We start from the raw sequence: 18450 nt of genomic DNA, 5'->3' as shown, positions 1-18450 counted from the left end.
GGAAAGAAGGACCTGTGTCCCAATGTAGTTATTATTTAATCACAAGTTCTTGTTAATACTTTTCATTGGTTAAGATATGTATAAAATCCACAGACAGTCTCTAACCATTTCCAGCCTGTCTTCCCTATTTTGGCCATGTCATTATACAGAAAACCAGAGGTTCGGGGCACTATGTGGCCCTCACATCTAGAGTTTGGGCCGCTATGCGGCCTTTACACCTTACGTTGCACCGCCGATCTGACCAATATGTCTGGGTCAGAGTGTCTTAGGGGCTTTGTCAGAGTACCCGTTGTACCCGTCTGTCTATGTCCATTTTTTGCCCATATTGGATATGTCTGTTTCTGTCTGTTTTCCTGTGTTCCTTTTATGCCCATATATGGAGATCTCTGTATCTGTCAGTCCTTGTCCCTTTGATGCCCATATATGGAGATCCCTGATGTCATCAGTATGCTCATATACATATTGGTTGGATCGGCGGTTCTCGACAACTGGATAACCAAACTACTCGACAGCGGGCACCGCACTCCCTCGAGTCCTTGACTTCAAACCACACCGAGTTTGAAGTCGGTCGGTCCCACATAGTATATGCCCATATATGGGCATGCCCCCATTTGTGCCCATGGATGGAGCTGACTGATTTGTTTGCGTCTGATGCCATGACGACACATTGACAACACAGTCCATATTTGGGCGTAACTGCATTGGGAACTCCTTATAGTTATGGCATAGTGACATGAGCATGACGACATGGTCCACCGGCCCGCCCGCCGACCTGTCCTCCCATAAGCCTCTACAAGCATCTACATGCTCATGTGGATCAGCTATTTTTGCTATTTTTGCATGAAACCAACGTGCGAAACACTGTAAAGTAGGGCTTTAAATTGTTAAAGGATGACCAACTACATTAATTGATGAAAAATAAAAAACATGAAAGATGGAGATACAAGGTTTCTGACTGACAGCGATGATATGTATTTCTTTTGAGGTGCACATTTCTGGAAAAAAGAACACTATAAGGAAGGAAAATAAAATCACACACTAAAAGTAATAAACACCCCTGAATTTACTTAACCAATGTTTGGGAAATGTGTGTAGCCATGATGCTAACCATACACAGCCTCCATCTGGACCACTGAACTGCTTGCCCTCCTCTCCTGTGATTAGTCTTAAGCTGCTCCTCTTGTCTTTTTCCCATGCTGTGGTAGGGGGGTTTTCCCCTTGCCTTGTAACCTGACCTGGTGAGCAGAACATGTAGCATCTATTTCAAACAAAATGACTAGCATCAGGACTCTCTAATACTGTACTGATGGCACTTCATGTCATTATTTCTTAAGATTATTCTGAAGTGTTCTTCTGCTCCAATCAAGTTTTCTCCTGTGTTTCCTACAGAAATCCACTGGCGCAGCAGGAGGCGCCATCCCCAGAAGAAGAAATGGGAAAGTGTTTCTAGGTAGGTAGTCCTCCGGCCTGCAAGACAGACAGAACTGGACTCCTTGTCGCTGGCGTGGCTGTTTCTGCCATCGCTGTGTCAAAGTCCAGAACAAGAAAAACTGTTCTGTCTCACTTTAGCTCTTGTGGAATTGCGTTGCTAGGGAACAGCAAGCTGGCCCAAGTTTCTTTTCCTGTCAGCTAATTGATACTAGCACTGCAGCAGGAAATAAACTCGGACCGAATGCTTATGTTCGACAAGTTTGACAACATAAATGTTTTTGTTTGATTAATTATTTTAATTTAACAGGTTCATTAGATTCATTAGGCTTCATTCAGGAATCTTCTACAATCACAATTCTCCATTCCGTCTCTATTGTTATTGTTTTTGTTACACCGCCATGGTCCTCCCAGCTGCCGCTCCAGTCTCTCTTTACCCAAAGCAGATATTTCCCATGTGGAGGCCCCCCCCCCCCCCTCTCCTCCTCTTGTGGTTTAAATATAGCCCATTTATTTGTATATGCGGTTGGTAACAGTCTAAATTCAAAGTGCCACATGCCCAGGCTGGCCCACTCCCCTCCTGCTTGGGGTGGGTGGGGGTTTACAGTGCCTCTTCTCCTAGCTGCTGCCCCCTCAGCTGCCACCGCCCGTCAATGCCCCATCCCAGCCTGACACACTTCTGCCACTGGCAGCCATGACGCAGGCCCCTGCTCAGAGGGGACCAGGTGTCTCTCTCTGTCTCCCCTGTCTCAACGACAGAATGACAGCCTGACGGCATAAAGGATTCCTTCCACTGAGGCTCCATTGATGAAATTCACATGCAACATCCCTGTTTTCTAATCTCCTGGCACTTGGCGTGCTGTTGCCACCAGTGAACTTCAATCACACCACTGTATATATTAGGTCAAGTTGTTCATATCAATCCCTGATTCAGACCCTCAGAATTGGAAGTGACACCGTTTCTCTGGACTCTGGGGATCTGTGATGGTTTCACGTTGGCCTCCATTTTGAATCTTGTCAGCCACTCCTATTAGTTATGATGATGAGACAGACGGCTGTATTTGTGGCATCTCCGTACCAGTCTGATGATCTAATCAGCAAGTTGGGGCTTACTTTGGACGTCACCAGGAAACCAGAGGACACAATAACAATGACACCAGAGGCACCCCTGGGGTTCACAGACAATTACCTATGGTTCCTCATGAGTCATTACACAACTTTAGTTTGGAGTAAAGATTGGACAGCTGTATATGGAGAGGGATCTGGACAACAGTCCCTTCGCCCTATGTCATTCCGAGCCAATTTTACTTTTACAATTTTGTGATCCATGATGAGGCATGACATATCACATAGAAATGTGAGTCTCATTTTCATGTAACTCATGTTAGGTGTGGATAGGGGTCTAGTAGTTTGAGAGACTATGTCGTAATTGTGGTGGCAGACACACTATTCCCTAAAGTTTGTACACACATGCGTGTGACGAATAAACAATGCAAAAATAAAACCCTATAACTGGACAGTCAAAGATTAAGTTTTCTGAAGTGTACTTGAGCAAGACAACACAATATTACCTGCTCACACTGTGGATAAGACTGTGAATGCCTAAAATGTAGTATGTTTTTTTAATAGACTACCAATACTATTGTGTATAATTTGTTGCTAGTACGGCCAATTTGCCAGCATAGATGTCTAACAGTTTTGTCCTCGTGTTTGTTTTTGAATACACCACCCTGCACCTATTTCACACCTGCCCACTCTGGAATCAGGTGCCCTCATTTGTGATCCTTTTCTTTGACCATCAAGCCAAGGGTTTATTCTAGTGCTGTTTTTCCTAGCCACGTTGGGGGTCGAAGGACAGTGGGCGTTGTTTATTTGCTGAATGTGGGCCAGTAATGCATTTGAAACGGTAGCAGTGATTAAGGGCAAATACATTTGAGTTGTTCTGTCTTTCAATAAATGTTCATGATGAAATCTCTATGTTGAGGATGATCTCAACGCATATTTTATAGTCCAAGGATCCATCTGTTACTTGGTGAATCATTAGGACTGATATGGAATGAAATGGAGTGGTGTCACCTGGTGAAAATAGCTGATCTACAAGCTCACAACGTGTCGCATCACGAGTGGTCGTGAGCTTGTAGATTTGCTATTTTCACTATTTTGGAAGTGTTTGGAAAATCTTTACGATCGATGGGGTGTTTTAGCGTCAGTGCACAGTCTACCGTCAAACTATAACTGTATGAATGTGTGCTTCTTCCCTTGAAGATTTAGAGCTAAACCGTGACTTTAATGGAGAAGACTATGAGTATGAAGATGAGGCCAAACTCGTCATATTTCCAGACCATTTCGAGATCCCTTTACCAAATATTGAGGAGCTGCCTGCACTGGTCAGTGAATTGGTGCTGCCCAGGCATTTGTGTGCTTGTATATATTTCACTGCATGTTCAACCCACAGTGTAGTGATTTCCACCTTGTTGTGGAAGCCAAATAATTTGTACTAATTTCAGCTGCACTTAGTTAACTTTTAAATACTTAGCCCTTCATCCCTGTTGGGAGGGGAACATTTGGCAAAGATCGTCGGTTTTCAGGTTCACAACGTTTGACAATATGACGCATTGTGAGCTTGTATATCGGCTATTTTCGGTGAAGAGATTTGGTGTAGAGGGGGAAAAAAAGAGCAGACCAAGTACAGAGCCAAGTACAGAGCCGGTCAAGTTTACTACATTTAGAGGGTTTCAGTGGTTGACTCTGACTCAGAGGGAAACACTGGTGCACATTCAGTATATGGATATGCACACTTCTAACTTTAGGCTCAATGTTGCATTTCTTGCATGGAGGTGAACTTGTGTTTTAGTTCTTGTACATTGACTTGTGTGCTACGCTGCTTTTGTCTTGGTATGTGGTGGTGCTGTGTCGTAATGCTTTGGTGTTCTTGTGCTATTTATAAGCCCCTCTCTTTTCACTCAACAATTCTTTTGTGCAGCGTGTGTTTGTGTGCTTGTGTGGGATGCTTCATCTTGGCATGCAGTGTGTATTTCATAATGCTTGGATTTTTGTTGAAGTTTTGTGCATGCAGTATTTATTGTATTGAACGTGCAAATTGTGTTGACGTGATTCATAATTCATGTGCTCTGGCAAGCATTACATGGGTTGTGCTTGATTTGGTTTTATTTGAGATTGTTGTACATGTTGCTGCTGCTTGCTTCTTAGTTTTCCTCTGCAGTGCAGTAGATGGCTTTCCTTCCAGCAGCTTGTTGGTTGTGGTTTTATCAACGTTTGGGTGACTATGCTTCACTCTCCTCCTCTGTTAGATCACCTTTTGCTCATGCTTCATGTTGTCACTGTCCCAACAAAGAGACACACCCACTCAGTCTCTCTCTCTCTCTCTCTCTCTCTCTCTCTCTCTCTCTCTCTCTCTCTCTCTCTCTATATATATATATATATATATATATATATATATATATATATATATATATATATATATATATATATATATACGCATATATATATACATACATACACACACATACAGTAAATAATATGGCACAGAAAATTTATTGTGAAAAAATATGCTTTATTAACGTTCAATTTAACCAGGCTGTATGAAAATTTTGCAAAGAGAAGAAAAGTCCAAAGTCCAAGGCACTCAAGAGTTCTGGTGAAACAAAAGTTGAAAAAGCTTTATTAGAGCATTGCTGACTCCTGTCTATCTCAGAAAGAGCTTTCATCACCGTCAAGTTGTCAACCACATGAAACTACATGAAAGCTCCTGTGGGAACAATAGATGTCAGCCTGGATCTAAAAGGCTTTTCTACTTTTGCTACAACAGAACTGCCTTGGACTTTTCTTCTATTTTTTATTTTATTTATATTTTTTACATTTTATTTATATATTATTTTATATTTTACTACTTGAATGAAAGGAATACAACAAAAACAAAAACATCTATATTCAAGGCTTCATGGGGTGTGTAATTGATAGAAAATAACTAAGTATTTTTTTGGGTGAACTATCCCTTTAAGGTTATTACACAGCACACACCAGGAGCGACGCGAATAAACGATACGAAAATGTGTTGCGATGATTTCACACCAAACTGTTATTTTGGTGATGTCTCCATTCATACAAGTTGATGATTTCATTTGTGCTAAAAAATAATTACGTTGCTTCATCGCCTCATTAAAATAATTGCTCTCAGTGTGCATGTACTCATATCATAACACAAACAGCAGTTTGAATTAATGTGAATTAAACGTGTGAAATAAACGCCTCCGGTGTGTAACCTTTATCTATCCATAATTGTATGCATCTGGCTTTGACTTCCTTTCATCCGCTCCACTGTCCAGGTGACGATAGCCTGTGATGCGGTGCTCAATTCACCATCGGCCTACAAGAAGCAGGAGCCAGAGTCATGGGATGAGGAGATTCAGGTATCCAGACATGCTAGAAGCCTCCGGCAGCAGGACAACGGAGTCCGGATCCCACCCAGGTAAGAAACACCACTTATTGTTATTATAATTACATCAAAAAGGGAAGAGCTGGAGCACACAGGTCATCTTAAAAAATTGAACCCTAGCATTCGTATTCAGGGCATGTCATAAATAGGTGAACATAGACAAACGTTTGGCAAAAGTAGGCGAACATTCGGCAAAAATACCATAAATATGATATTTCTGTAAACTAGGTAAGATTTGTGGCTAAAGCAACAAATAAGCTCAAGGTGAGTGTCATTCTTGATACAAACAACATTCATGTAATGTTATCTGTTTTTGGTGTGTGTGTGCAAGGATAGTCATTGGCCTACATTTGTAGAATATGCAAACATGATGACTGGAGTTGATAAGAAAATGTATTTTAAAGGGAATACACCATGCATTAAAAAAATATATTAATATGTAATGAATGCATTGTTTATGTCCCTCAAACGTTTTTCAAAAGGTTTGAGCCTAAATCAAGCCTCAGATATACTCATTCCAACTAACTTCTCTCTGGCTTATAAAGCACTTTCACCTGCAATACCACATTGTCCTTATTTGTCCCTATTGAGCCAGTTTGTATGCATGTTATCTCCTGGTTCTGTGTGGAAAAAGTAAGTCTTTGCTTTGTAGGTGCTTTGTAGGTGCTTTGTAGGTGCTTTGTAGGTATCGCATGTGACGTCACAGGTGGGGGGAAATCAGTTGGCCTGTTTTGAGACCAATTTACATAAAACCCCAGATATGCTGTGAAAGCCCGAGTGCTCAAACTTGGGTATTTTTTGGGATAGAAGAGAGGTAGGGGAGACCAAAAACACACAAAAAAGAAGAAAAAGTTAAAGTTCATGGTGTAGCTCCTTTAAATAGGTTTTCCTTATTGAGAAATAAGGAAGTCAGTAACCTTTATTTTCTAATACCGACAAGATTGTGCCTAATGCAGACATTTCAAGAACAAAAGTCTTACACTCACTCACAATTAAAGACAATGTGTCAGTCAAATACTTTTTCATCACAGTCTATACAATTTAGCATAGAGCAGATTATGTACATTATCTTGGTAGGAAATACATGCAGTTATGTCTGCTCTGTAGTATTTTTTTTTATGTCTGTGCAAACCTGTCTGCGTGACCTGCCCAGAAGAAATATCTATAAAATGGTGCTGACTTCTGATAATATTAAACAACAAGAAAAAGACTGCTTGGGCTGAGTTTTATTACCACCTTTCACCAAATGATCAAGATCACACGAGTGCACCATAACTCTGATCATTTTATTGGACATTGGAAATTTGTCGCTCAAAAAGTCATTTGGTGTAAGCCTGGCATTACCTAGATTTTATTCAGTGATGTAAATAGTGTTTCCCTGAGCTTTATACTTCCAGACAGATGATCTTATGACTTCCTTCCTGATACTGTAGATCATTTCGCTCGGTACGGTTAGGTGAACGTTACAACTCTATAACTCTAAATATAACACAGCCACACAGCTGCAGACTTTAGGGTCAACTGAGGCTCTCAAAAATGTGACTTCTCACCTGGAGCTTAGGTCAACATCTTTGACCTATTTTGACATTGTTTATCTTATTCATCATCATTGCGATGGTGTTGAGTGAGAAGTCAACAGTCAGCGATTAAAATGGAAACATTCTGTCTCTGTGCTGCCAGTGGCTGGAAGTGTCAGAAGTGTGAGATGAGGGAGAACCTTTGGCTGAACCTGACAGATGGAGCAGTGCTTTGTGGGAAATGGTTCTTCGATGGCAGCGGGGGCAACGGCCATGCTTTGGACCACTACAGAGAGACCAACTTCCCTCTCGCCGTCAAACTGCACACCATCACCCCAGATGGAGCAGGTGTGCTATTGAACTGATCATGAAACAGATGGCTTATCACATGTACCATAACCGTATGCATACATGTACAATATTATGTATACAGTACATTTATAGTTTAAAGGTCAGTAGATGGAAGTGTAATATCACAACATTGGCTTAATGTTGGAGATTCTAGGAATTTAAAGGTTATTATAGGCTGCATCATACTGAAGTTATTATATGGTTGCATCGTACTGTGTATTTCTCAAACTATATACAAGGCATACACATGTGCAGATATCCTTGGGTAACTTTTTCTAATTCCCTGCAGATGTATATTCATTTGAAGAGGAAGAAGCTGTGCTGGATCCCCAAATATCGGAACACTTATCACACTTTGGAATAGACATGCTACAGATGCAACAAAAGGTAAGTTGACTTGTGTTTGAGTAAATAAGCTCCAAGAGAAAGGCACGCTCAACTTAAAGGATGGTCTTGAGGTAGTCTTGAGTAAACTGGGTGCAGATTCTTGACAATACGTAAAAGGAAGAAACATCCGCACACCAAACGGAACGGACCCGTTTCGGCACGTACTGTATAGGCCTTCCTCAGCGTTACTCGTTACGCTGAGGAAGGCTTAAGTGCTGAAACGAAAGCTTCCTTTTGAGTAAATAAGCTGGCTTTGTACCATCTACCCCAAATCCAAAGCTCCCAATCCATTTTAAAAGTATCTATTTACAAAGATTAAAATAAAAACCTTTGTGGAATGGCCCTTTTCAGACATAATAATCATGGGGTCTGGGGCTAATATGTATATGCTTTTGTCTCGATTTAAAAAAAAGAAATTCCGATGTTCATGTGTCCCAAAGGAGCCCAAGGGCCCTTGAATAAAGAATTCACAGCCTCTCTCCTCTCTCTGCCCCTTTTTAGACAGAGAATGGCCATCACACAGACAACAATGTGCGGCAGCGGGTCAGTGAATGGGAGGTGATCCAGGAGTCGGGGATGAAGTTGAAGCCAGTATATGGCTCTGGTTACACAGGAGTCAAGAACATGGGAAACAGCTGCTACCTGAGCACTGTCATGCAGGTCCTCTTCAGCATCCCAGAGTTCCAGAGGATGTGAGTATACGGCCCTCCAGTTTAGGGGGGGGATTATTAGTTGAATTATTGATTAATTAATTGACAGATCTAATACAATTTTAGTAATTGCTTGCTGATGTACAGTACCATGTAGAAATTTTTAATATGTGCTGTTTACAACTCCACCAAAATGTGAATGCTTAACATTTTCTAAGATGTCAATGATCTCAACTCAATTTACAGTTTTGAACTGTAAGAATTTATGTTAACAGAGTCCATCAAATCAGTCAGCAGCCGTTCAAGTGTTTCTTCATACATTTTCTTTATAATTGCAATGGAAAAGCTGGAATGATGTATTTTGATATTCTTCATTGCAAAAAGTCTTTATAATTGTGTGAGGTGGAAATATGTTTTGGGAGTTGTTTTGATGACTAGCAATGGAAACACTTTTGTCAAATAAATAATAATGAGAGACTTTTCCTGCTGTGACCTCGCCCAGTAATAATAATGTTTATTGCTGATGCCTGGGTTTGGCATAACTAAATTATATTCTACGTTCAAGTTGTCCATTTGTTCTTTTCACCTGCATCATAGTCACCAGTACCAGATGTGTGTGTCAGTAACTTCTCCGTACCACCATACAGTATGTCTTTCCAAGGGTGTAGCATTTCCATGTAGCCTCCCATGTGCTCTATGTGAAGTGGTCATTGGATGTGTTTTGGATTTCCAGGTATGTAGGAAGTCTTCAGAGGATATATGACTACTCACCCCTTGACCCCACCCAGGACTTTGCCACACAAATGTAAGCGATTCTAACATTACATAACCCCATGTCGTAAGATGCAAACATAATGAAGTAGTCTTCTGTTCTGATCACTATGTCTCTTGGCATTAGAAGGTACATTTAATTTGAAATGTAACTGAAACACTTTATTATGACCATTATACATCATTATTAAGATTAATAAATGTTTGCTATTTCTTTTGGCTTATAGAGATTCATATAAAGACAGATACATTTGCAAAAGTTAGGTCAGTGATCTCAATCCAGTTATTACTGGACTAAAATACCAGTAAATACATGGTACATTTTGTTACACGAAAGTGTCGAGGTGGCGTCTCTCAGCTGCATATGAGCATGTCGAAAGCGATGCTTTTGCCAAGATGAAAAGTGAGAAGGGTCTTTTGCATGACAGGAAATGAATATTAGTCGTTGAGCCACAAACAGTGTCATCATCATGTCCTCAAGCTTGTTGTTGGATGATCTTGTTTATGATTGTCACTCTACTCGTCTTAGTGGGCCATGAATTTACAAGATGAGAGATAGGTTATTTTGCTCTCTGACAAGCAATTACATTGGCAACATGATTGAATTATGTTTTGGCAAAGTGGAATTCCAAGCAATTTTTTTGCTGGTCAGTGTGTGAGAAATGGTTGTTCAGATGAACAGACACACTATCCATAAGATATAGGCATTTGGAATTTAATAATCCAGCACACGCACACGCACACGCACACGCACACGCACACGCACACGCACACGCACACGCACACGCACACACACCCCCCCACACACACACACACACACACACACACACACACACACACACACACACACACACACACACACACACACACACACTTACTTTCTCTTCAAATTTGTATATGTGTTCCCTTGTCCCACAGGGCTAAGCTAGGCTATGGACTTCTCTCAGGCCAGTACTCCAAACCCCCCATGAAATCTGAGCTCATTGAACAGGTGATGAAAGAAGAACACAAGGTATTAGACTCGGTATGTCGAGATCCTAATCTGCCTCTATAAGTCGACGAAAGCATGCAAACAAAGTGTCAAGGTTTTAACTCTGTTTACGTTATTCGTAACATGCAACTGCTGACTCCTGTACTGATACAACAAAGCCATACCTACACTTAACCATCTCTAACCTATATATATATATACAGTATATATATATATATATATATATATATATATATATATATATATATATATATATATATATATATATATATATAAAATGCCTTTCTTTCTTTTTTTTAAACAAAATGACAAATATAGTCACACAATGTAGTGTCCACCTTTGTGCTTATAAAGGTTCACTAAAACATCCAATTGTTTAAGCATTAACACTACTGTAAATGATGGACCTCAAATAGAATTCTATAAAATAAAACAAAAATATGTTAACCACGCATCAGCTGTGTAACCCAACTGTACCAAAACACAGAAGTTGACTGCTATTTACGGTATATTATATTATCATTATATTATGTATCATTGAGCTATGGAGTTATATCCACAAGAGGACGATTATAAAAGGTTATGTTAACTATTAGGCTATTTATCTCATGAGTGACACATTATTTTACCTGTGTTGCACCGCCTGAGTGTTCTACTCCTATTGTTTCAGTAGTGCGAGCGTGAAAAAAATCCAGTTTAAACCTGGTGGGAATTTTGTTATTGACATGTTATAGAAGTTTTGAGGCTATAAGATAGGGCTTAAGTTTTTAGATAATTGAAAAACCCACACAGATATATAAAGTGTGACTAATAGCATTGATATTTAAACAAATAAAAATAAAAATATGGAGATATACGTTTTCCACCCGGCAGTGATGATATGCTTCACGTCACTGGTTTCTTTTGACGCATAAAATTACTTTTGCTGCAAGGGTTTTCATATTCTGCCCTAATTTGCTCTTCTCCCAGTTTCCGTTCTAGATATTCAAATTATAGATTTGTTTTTCTAACTGTATGTAAGATTTGCAAATGAGCATTTGCTTCACTGTTCTGAATATACAGCGATAAGTGAATTTGACTGTTTTCAAACACATCTGTGGGGTAATTAGACGAGCAAAGCCACTAAAGCCTAATGGGTTCCAGCTCAAGGACTTTAAGCTCCAGGCTTCTTTAGGCCTTATTAGTCAGAGTAATTGACGGGCCGTTCTGTGATCCTGCATTTCCTCCATATGTGAGGGCGGAGACATGTTTGGACACACATTGACAGCTGGGTGCAACATGGCATGGTGGGTTACAGTGTTTGCATACTGTGCTATATATGTGGTAAGCTAACTCGCAATTAATGTTGCTAATGCTTGACCTATATATGAATATTTTAAACCTGATAAGATTGTCCTCTTTTTTGGTGAGGAAGGTCTGGGACTGGGTATTTTTTACCTCCAAGAAGACCAGAAGGCTGTGTATCTTTTTAACACCGGTGGTAGGGGACAGACTTAGCTGTTGTAGCTGTTATCTCTAAGGCATGCACCAATACCACTTGTTTATAGGAAGAAAAGTAATTATCAAACTTATACAATCTTACGATGTGAAAAACCAGAGCAAAATATTTTTGGATCTGTTACCAAGACCCAGTTTGATCCTGGTTATATCCAGACATTCATTCAGTGTACATATTGGTGAATGCCTAACATTCCCCGGTGCGTCTGGCGTTCTTGACAGGTTGACAGGTTGCTTGACAGGTTCTTACTTCTTATTTCAGCACCAGCAAAAAGGCATCTCTGCCAGGATGTTCAAGGCACTTGTCAGCAAGGGCCACCCCGAGTTCTCCTCCAACAGACAACAAGATGCTCATGAGTTCTTACTACACGTCATGAACCAGGTGGAGGTGAGTTGATGCTGAGGTCCACAGGTGACCGTCTTGGGAGGAGAGGGAAAGAGTGATTTGTAATTAAACTAAAGCCAGTGAGCAGAGGTGATATTATGCTGTGGTAGCTGGGAATGTTCCTAATATCAGTTGACACCATAATACAGACGGATAGAATTACAAATATCAGATTTTTAAGTGAAAAAAACTCATCAGATTTTTAAGTGAAAAAAACTCATCACATTTTCCCTTGAAATTCAGTTTTCTGTGACAAAGTATACCGTAATTAAGTCTTAACTCAACAAACCAGTAACATTTGGGGCATTTCCAAGCCTTTATTTGATAGCTGCAGAGCTGCAAAGATCTCAGGTCAGATTTGAACCTGGGTCAGCTGTGCAAGGACTGAGCCATTATGGTATGCGCTATACCAAGTGAGCCACCGACTGGGTCGTACTTATTACAATTCCCCATACCTGCATGTTGCATACAGTACAAGCACCAAAGCTGCTACCCCCCCCCTCCCCCAATATAGAGTAGCCAATTATTTGTCATCCCTTTTTCTCCCCAATTTAGTCATTATGCCAATTAATTCCTCCCCGCACACTACTGTGTGTTGTCACTGGTGTTGTACCCTGGCCCAGGGCTCACCTGCCATTAGAGCCTCCATCCTACAGTACTCACATACTGTAAAAACATGGACAAAAAAAGCCGTGACGTCACCCATTGGTTTCTACAGACTCGTTTTGAGGCCACTATTTCAGCTAATTCAAATCCGCCATCTTGGATTTCCGGTCCCGAAACGGAACCAGAAAACGAATGATATTGGGTGGACGGGGAGCGAGGAAGGTGGGTCTTCACTCTAGAAGCATACCAACCTTTTCATCAATTAGAAAATGTGTGGGGCCATAATTTACAAAAACGTATATCATGATAATTGAAAGAAGACTTTAAACTGAAAGCATAAAGTATTTATGACAATGTTTACTATGGTAATAAAATCTAAAGTCTGGTCAAATACCCATTGAGTTTAATGGCATGAAAAGTCTTCTGCAACCAGCAGGAGGGGAAATAGTGGCACTCTCTAGGCCATTGATGAGAAAGAACTGCAGCGTTTTCAGTACTTCCGCATTGGCCTCATTTCCAGCGGCGAATGCTTGCCGCCTGGTCTTACTCCTCCCGCCCAACACTCACTGTTGACAGGTGCTGCCCCAGCCCGTAGGCGTACATGCAGTGACAAATATCACCCTCCCTGCCCACCTTCCCTCCCCCGAACATTGGCCAATAGTGTTTGTATACTAGACTCTCGACAAAGCCAGATGCACCACTGTGGATTCGAAACCCCTACACTCTGTAGTTGTGGGCAGGTACTTTACCACTGCGCCACCTTTGATTGATTGATTGAATACTTTATTAGACAGAAATGTAAACAGCACAGGGTACAGTCAGACATTTGAGCTAAAAGGATACAAAAAAGTCCTGGGGACCTGAGCACCCCAAAGCTGCCATCTTCCATCAAAGTGTTGTTCACTACCAAATAATAGACAAACAAATCAAAGCAGTATTTGCCAAGATGGCCAAAGGGGCACTTCCAGGGTTTAGCTTAACCTTTGACACGCATAGTCGCAGTGGGGCCTAGCAGTGGAGATGTGTTTGTGTATACAGTATATGTGTGTGTGTGTGTCTGTGTTTGTGTGTGTGTGTGTGTGTGTGTGGGGGGGGGGGGCACAGCCCACTGTGCCCTCAGTTCACAGACACTGGTGCTCTGAAGTAACTTTCTCAAGCGGTGGGTCTATATATAGCCTACCGCTATCTGTTTCACAGGGAGGCCAGATAATGCTTCCCATTCTGCCTCAGGCACATGCGACACATTCAGACTCAGATCTACCTCATGTCCTTCAGACCAGAAAAACAAAACACGTCCTTTGTTAAATGTGGGCCTGTAAATCCCTTTGAGACTGTAACTGTGATTAAGGTTATACAACTAAACTTGCCTTGACAAGACATGTTAAAAGTTTGAATGCACTCATATTATTATTATTTCAGTACCCGGGAGCTCCTCTATGAGAAATTACCAATTGGATTTGTCCAAAAAAAAAGGCCAGATGTACTTTCCTTTTTCCTCAGCTTAGTATGTTTCTTCAGCTGTCAAGGTTGCATGTCTAGGAGCTGAGTTCTTCAGCTAGAGATAGAAAGGAAGGGACCGTAGTCGCCATCATCAGCAATTTTGTCCTGGGGTCAGACAAGTCAGCTCGAGTACAGCCCACAAGTAAAATTATAACTCATGTATTTTTGTAGCTTCTTAGAATAGACAGGCCAGACTGCATAGATGCCCCCCATACGAGCCGGTGCGTTTAATCACGGCGACATCTCTCACCATACGCTTCAAATAAACACTAGCTGCGAGGACACATGGGGGATTTTAATGATATCAAATTACCTGGAGTTCTGAAGAGATATAATGCTGGGTCCTTGGGTTTCTTTTTGGTAGTTTAGTTTCTGCTGTACACACGCCTGCATTATTGTCTTAATAGTAGTTCAGCTTGAGGTGTGTTTTGCCAGGAACATTTACAAGACACAACAAACCAAAGGTTTCATTTCATTGTGAATTTATCCAATTCTTCAAAATGTAATCTGAGTCATCTTGCCAGTGCAAAATTTACTAAACTATTTGGTCTCGATATTGATCTTAATATCAAACTAATCTCAATATTATTCATAGTTTTTGGCCTTTATTGATAGTTTTAAGTGAAGATGGAGAGAGAGAGACGGGGAGAGACACGCAGCAAAGATCGTCAGGAACTGTTAGAGTCTATATGTGATACGCGCCTGGACCGCTAGGCCAGCGGGCGCCCCTAATCTTATTATTATTAATATTCAACACCCCCTCCCTACCTCCATTTCCCAGCGGAACAGTGGGGGCTCGGAGAACCCCAGCGACGTCTTCCGCTTCCAGGTGGAGGAGCGAACGCAATGCTGTCAGTCGCGCCGGGTGCGCTACACTCAGCGGGTTGACTACCTCATCCAGCTGCCAGCCCCCATTGAGGCCGCAACAAACAGAGGTAAGAGAGACCCCCCCCCCTTCCCCGCACCCAGTGGTGGAAGAAGTACTCAGATATTTTACTTAAGTAAAAGTAGCAATACCACAATATAAAAATACTCTGTTACAACTAAAAGGCCTGTGTTCAAAATGTTACTTGAGTAAAAGTGCAAAATATTAGCATCAAAATATACTATGAGAAGTAAAAGTACTAAAATGTTTGAAAATAGCAGATCTACAAGCTGTAGATCGGCTATTTTGAAATAGCCTATGTATAAAATAGGGCTAAAGTGGTTAATGTATGTTTTATAATACGGTATAATAATTTATACCTGCAAAGTTTTCAAGTAATTGTAGTGGAGTAAAAAGTACAATATTTGCATCTGAGATGTATTGGAGTAGAAGTAAAATAATAGAAAATTGGAAATAATCCAGTAAAGTAAAAATACCTCAAAATTGTACTTAAATACAGTACTTGAGTAAATGTACTTAGTTACTTTACACCATTGCCCGCACCACAGCGTCAAAGGGGCAGCCGACGCACCGTGCATCAGAAGGTGGGCGCAGGTGGCTCTCAGCCTGCGTGCAAAATGAGCAGGACTTAATTTCAAAGGGCATGTAGGCAGGTCCCCAGGAGCAGGATGAAAAGTTCACTCCTCAGAGGGAGCTGACCGAGTCAAGCTTTTGATTCCCACAAGGTTCACTGATTATCACGAAATCCGATAAAGAGGTTATTGTACCGCTTTAGCTCATTTTCTTTGTTTATATTAATTGATGGCTCTTTATTCCTAGAGATTTATTCAGGACTTGTTGAAAAGATTACATGTCTTAATTAATTGCTGTTATAGAGTGCGATTGATATCTGTCATTGTTATAGAGCACATCATGATGCGTGTGTCTGCTATTTCTGCACCACCTTGCAAAAGCTTATCCCAAGCTAACCTTTCCTACGTGGATATGTAGGCCAACTATTCCTGACAGCAAATGCACAATTCTTATGGTTTTGTAAGTTAGATTTGCCTCAGTTGCAATGTAACAGCTTTGTGTATGCATAATTTCTATTCCCTTTCAATTGTACATGCATTAATTTGTTTTGATTGTATTGTTCCACTTTTGCTTTGGCAATGTTAACGTATGTTTTCTCATGCCAATAAAGCCCTTTGAATTGAATTGAATTGAGTGTGTGTGTGTGTGTGTGTGTGTGTGTGTGTGTGTGTGTGTGTGTGTGTGTGTGTGTGTGTGTGTGTGTGTGTGTGTGTGTGTGTGTGTGTGTGTGTGTGTGTGTGTGTGTGTGTGTGTTATGCCGTACATCGGCCCTTTTCCAGAGGAGCTGCTGGCTTATGAGGCCAAACGGAAGGATGCAGAGGAGAATATGCGGGCCCCTCCAGAGCCAGTTAGAGCTCGGATCCCATTCACTGCCTGCCTGCAGGCTTTTACAGAGCCAGAGAATGTTCCAGACTTCTGGAGCTCAGCACTGCAGGCCAAGTCTGCTGGTATCAAGTAAGCTTAAATCCTGGTCCACCTACATAGGTTTGAAAAGATTATTATACATCATCAATATTAGTGTTTGTCATCCTAAGGCTTTAACAGTACACTGTAGATAACATTTGGAATGTTCTTGATACATGCTGCGTACTGCTGCTTTCTTATTGAAGTTTCACTATCTTCATTATTCGTTTTTTCCTCTTTCTGCAGGACATCCCGTTTCGCCTCCTTCCCAGAGTATCTGGTGGTGCAGGTCAAGAAATTCACATTTGGGGTTGACTGGGTTCCAAAGAAACTAGGTAACTGAATGAGGAACAGTTCAAATTAAGTTCTCAACAAAGCAGGCATTGTGAATCATTATTTGTTCTCTTTTCAGTTATTTTTTATCCATCTGTATTTTCCATGTGTGAACAAGTTTCTGGAAGCATTCTTAGTTCTATAAATATCCAGCAGATGGCACTATTACACTAGGAATTACAAGGGCCAATGTGAGATGAAATCAACTGAAAGCCTTTAATTACTTATCTCAGCAGTTGCTTCGCCTACGTTTTTTTTTACAACCACACACACACACACACACACACACACACACACACACACACACACACACACACACACACACACACACACACACACACACACACACACACACACACACACACACACACACACACACACACACACACACACACCACTCGCTCCCTCATCCCTGTAAAGTGCTGAAGGACTTTAACCTTTATATAAGATAAAAAAACTCAAAGGAGGATATTGCAGCATCTTAACCTGCATTTGTTCAAAACACCTTAAGGCTTGGCTGACTGTTGTTGTGGTTCAAAACCAAAGCACCTAGAGCTCCAACATGTGGCCACTATTCAGTTGGCTGATGCTCAGCCTGCTGTAGAACAGCTTTCTACCTTAACGACATTAACCCAAAATAGCGAGAGTAGCAGATCTACAAGCTCACAGCGTGCCATGATGTGCCGCGTTGTGAAAAAAATCGGTCTAAGCCTAAACGGACTCAAAGAGGTATACTGTAGCATATTATGTATCCAGAGCCAATTGAAACAATACACATGCTGTAATTTCGTATTTTTCAGCAATAATGGACATGAAATCATTATTATGTACTACACATGAATTATATGAAGGTTTTCAGGACTATTACATTTATTTAAAGACCCTATGACATCAAAATCTATGTTTACGTTGACAAAAATTACAAAAACATTTTGTTTCAGGTTCTTTTCTTTTTAGGTTTGTCTATTTCTTTTTTTTTCACCCTGAGAAAAAAAATACGATAACATTTTGATGCGTGTCATGGGCCTTTAAGTATTTATGACATTCCCTGTCCATGTTGTGTTCCTTTGTACAGATCTAGCCATAGATGTTCCAGACTTCCTTGATCTGAACCGGCTGAGGGCCACCGGGCTGCAGACTGGAGAGGAAGAACTGCCTGATCTCTCTCCTCCAATAGTTCTAGCTGAAGACACTATAGGTACTGCTCACATACAAA

At 40.9% G+C, this 18450-nt stretch overlaps 1 protein-coding gene across 3 annotated transcripts in view; it reads left to right on the top strand.

Annotated features, from left to right (window-relative positions):
• Positions 1–18450, top strand: part of usp13 (ubiquitin specific peptidase 13) — a 44732-nt gene that overhangs the window by 6224 nt on the left and 20058 nt on the right. Inside the window, exons 3-15 of one of the 3 annotated variants that reach the window (XM_080429795.1) lie at positions 1390–1450; positions 3694–3815; positions 5775–5917; positions 7565–7749; positions 8042–8139; positions 8641–8831; positions 9523–9594; positions 10479–10551; positions 12311–12436; positions 15321–15474; positions 16778–16952; positions 17148–17236; positions 18310–18432. In XM_080429795.1, coding sequence (XP_080285921.1) covers positions 1390–1450; positions 3694–3815; positions 5775–5917; positions 7565–7749; positions 8042–8139; positions 8641–8831; positions 9523–9594; positions 10479–10551; positions 12311–12436; positions 15321–15474; positions 16778–16952; positions 17148–17236; positions 18310–18432 — 1612 coding nt within the window. Of the gene's footprint in view, positions 1–1389; positions 1451–3693; positions 3816–5774; positions 5918–7564; positions 7750–8041; positions 8140–8640; positions 8832–9522; positions 9595–10478; positions 10585–12310; positions 12437–15320; positions 15475–16777; positions 16953–17147; positions 17237–18309; positions 18433–18450 lie in introns of all 3 variants that reach the window. The other 2 variants (XM_080429794.1, XM_080429793.1) reach the window with 2 other exon arrangements.

This window comes from Gymnoscopelus braueri, assembly GCF_963280865.1.
Source record: "Gymnoscopelus braueri genome assembly, chromosome: 6".
NCBI classification, from domain to species: domain Eukaryota; kingdom Metazoa; phylum Chordata; class Actinopteri; order Myctophiformes; family Myctophidae; genus Gymnoscopelus; species Gymnoscopelus braueri.
This window is presented reverse-complemented; position numbering and strand designations above follow the sequence as displayed.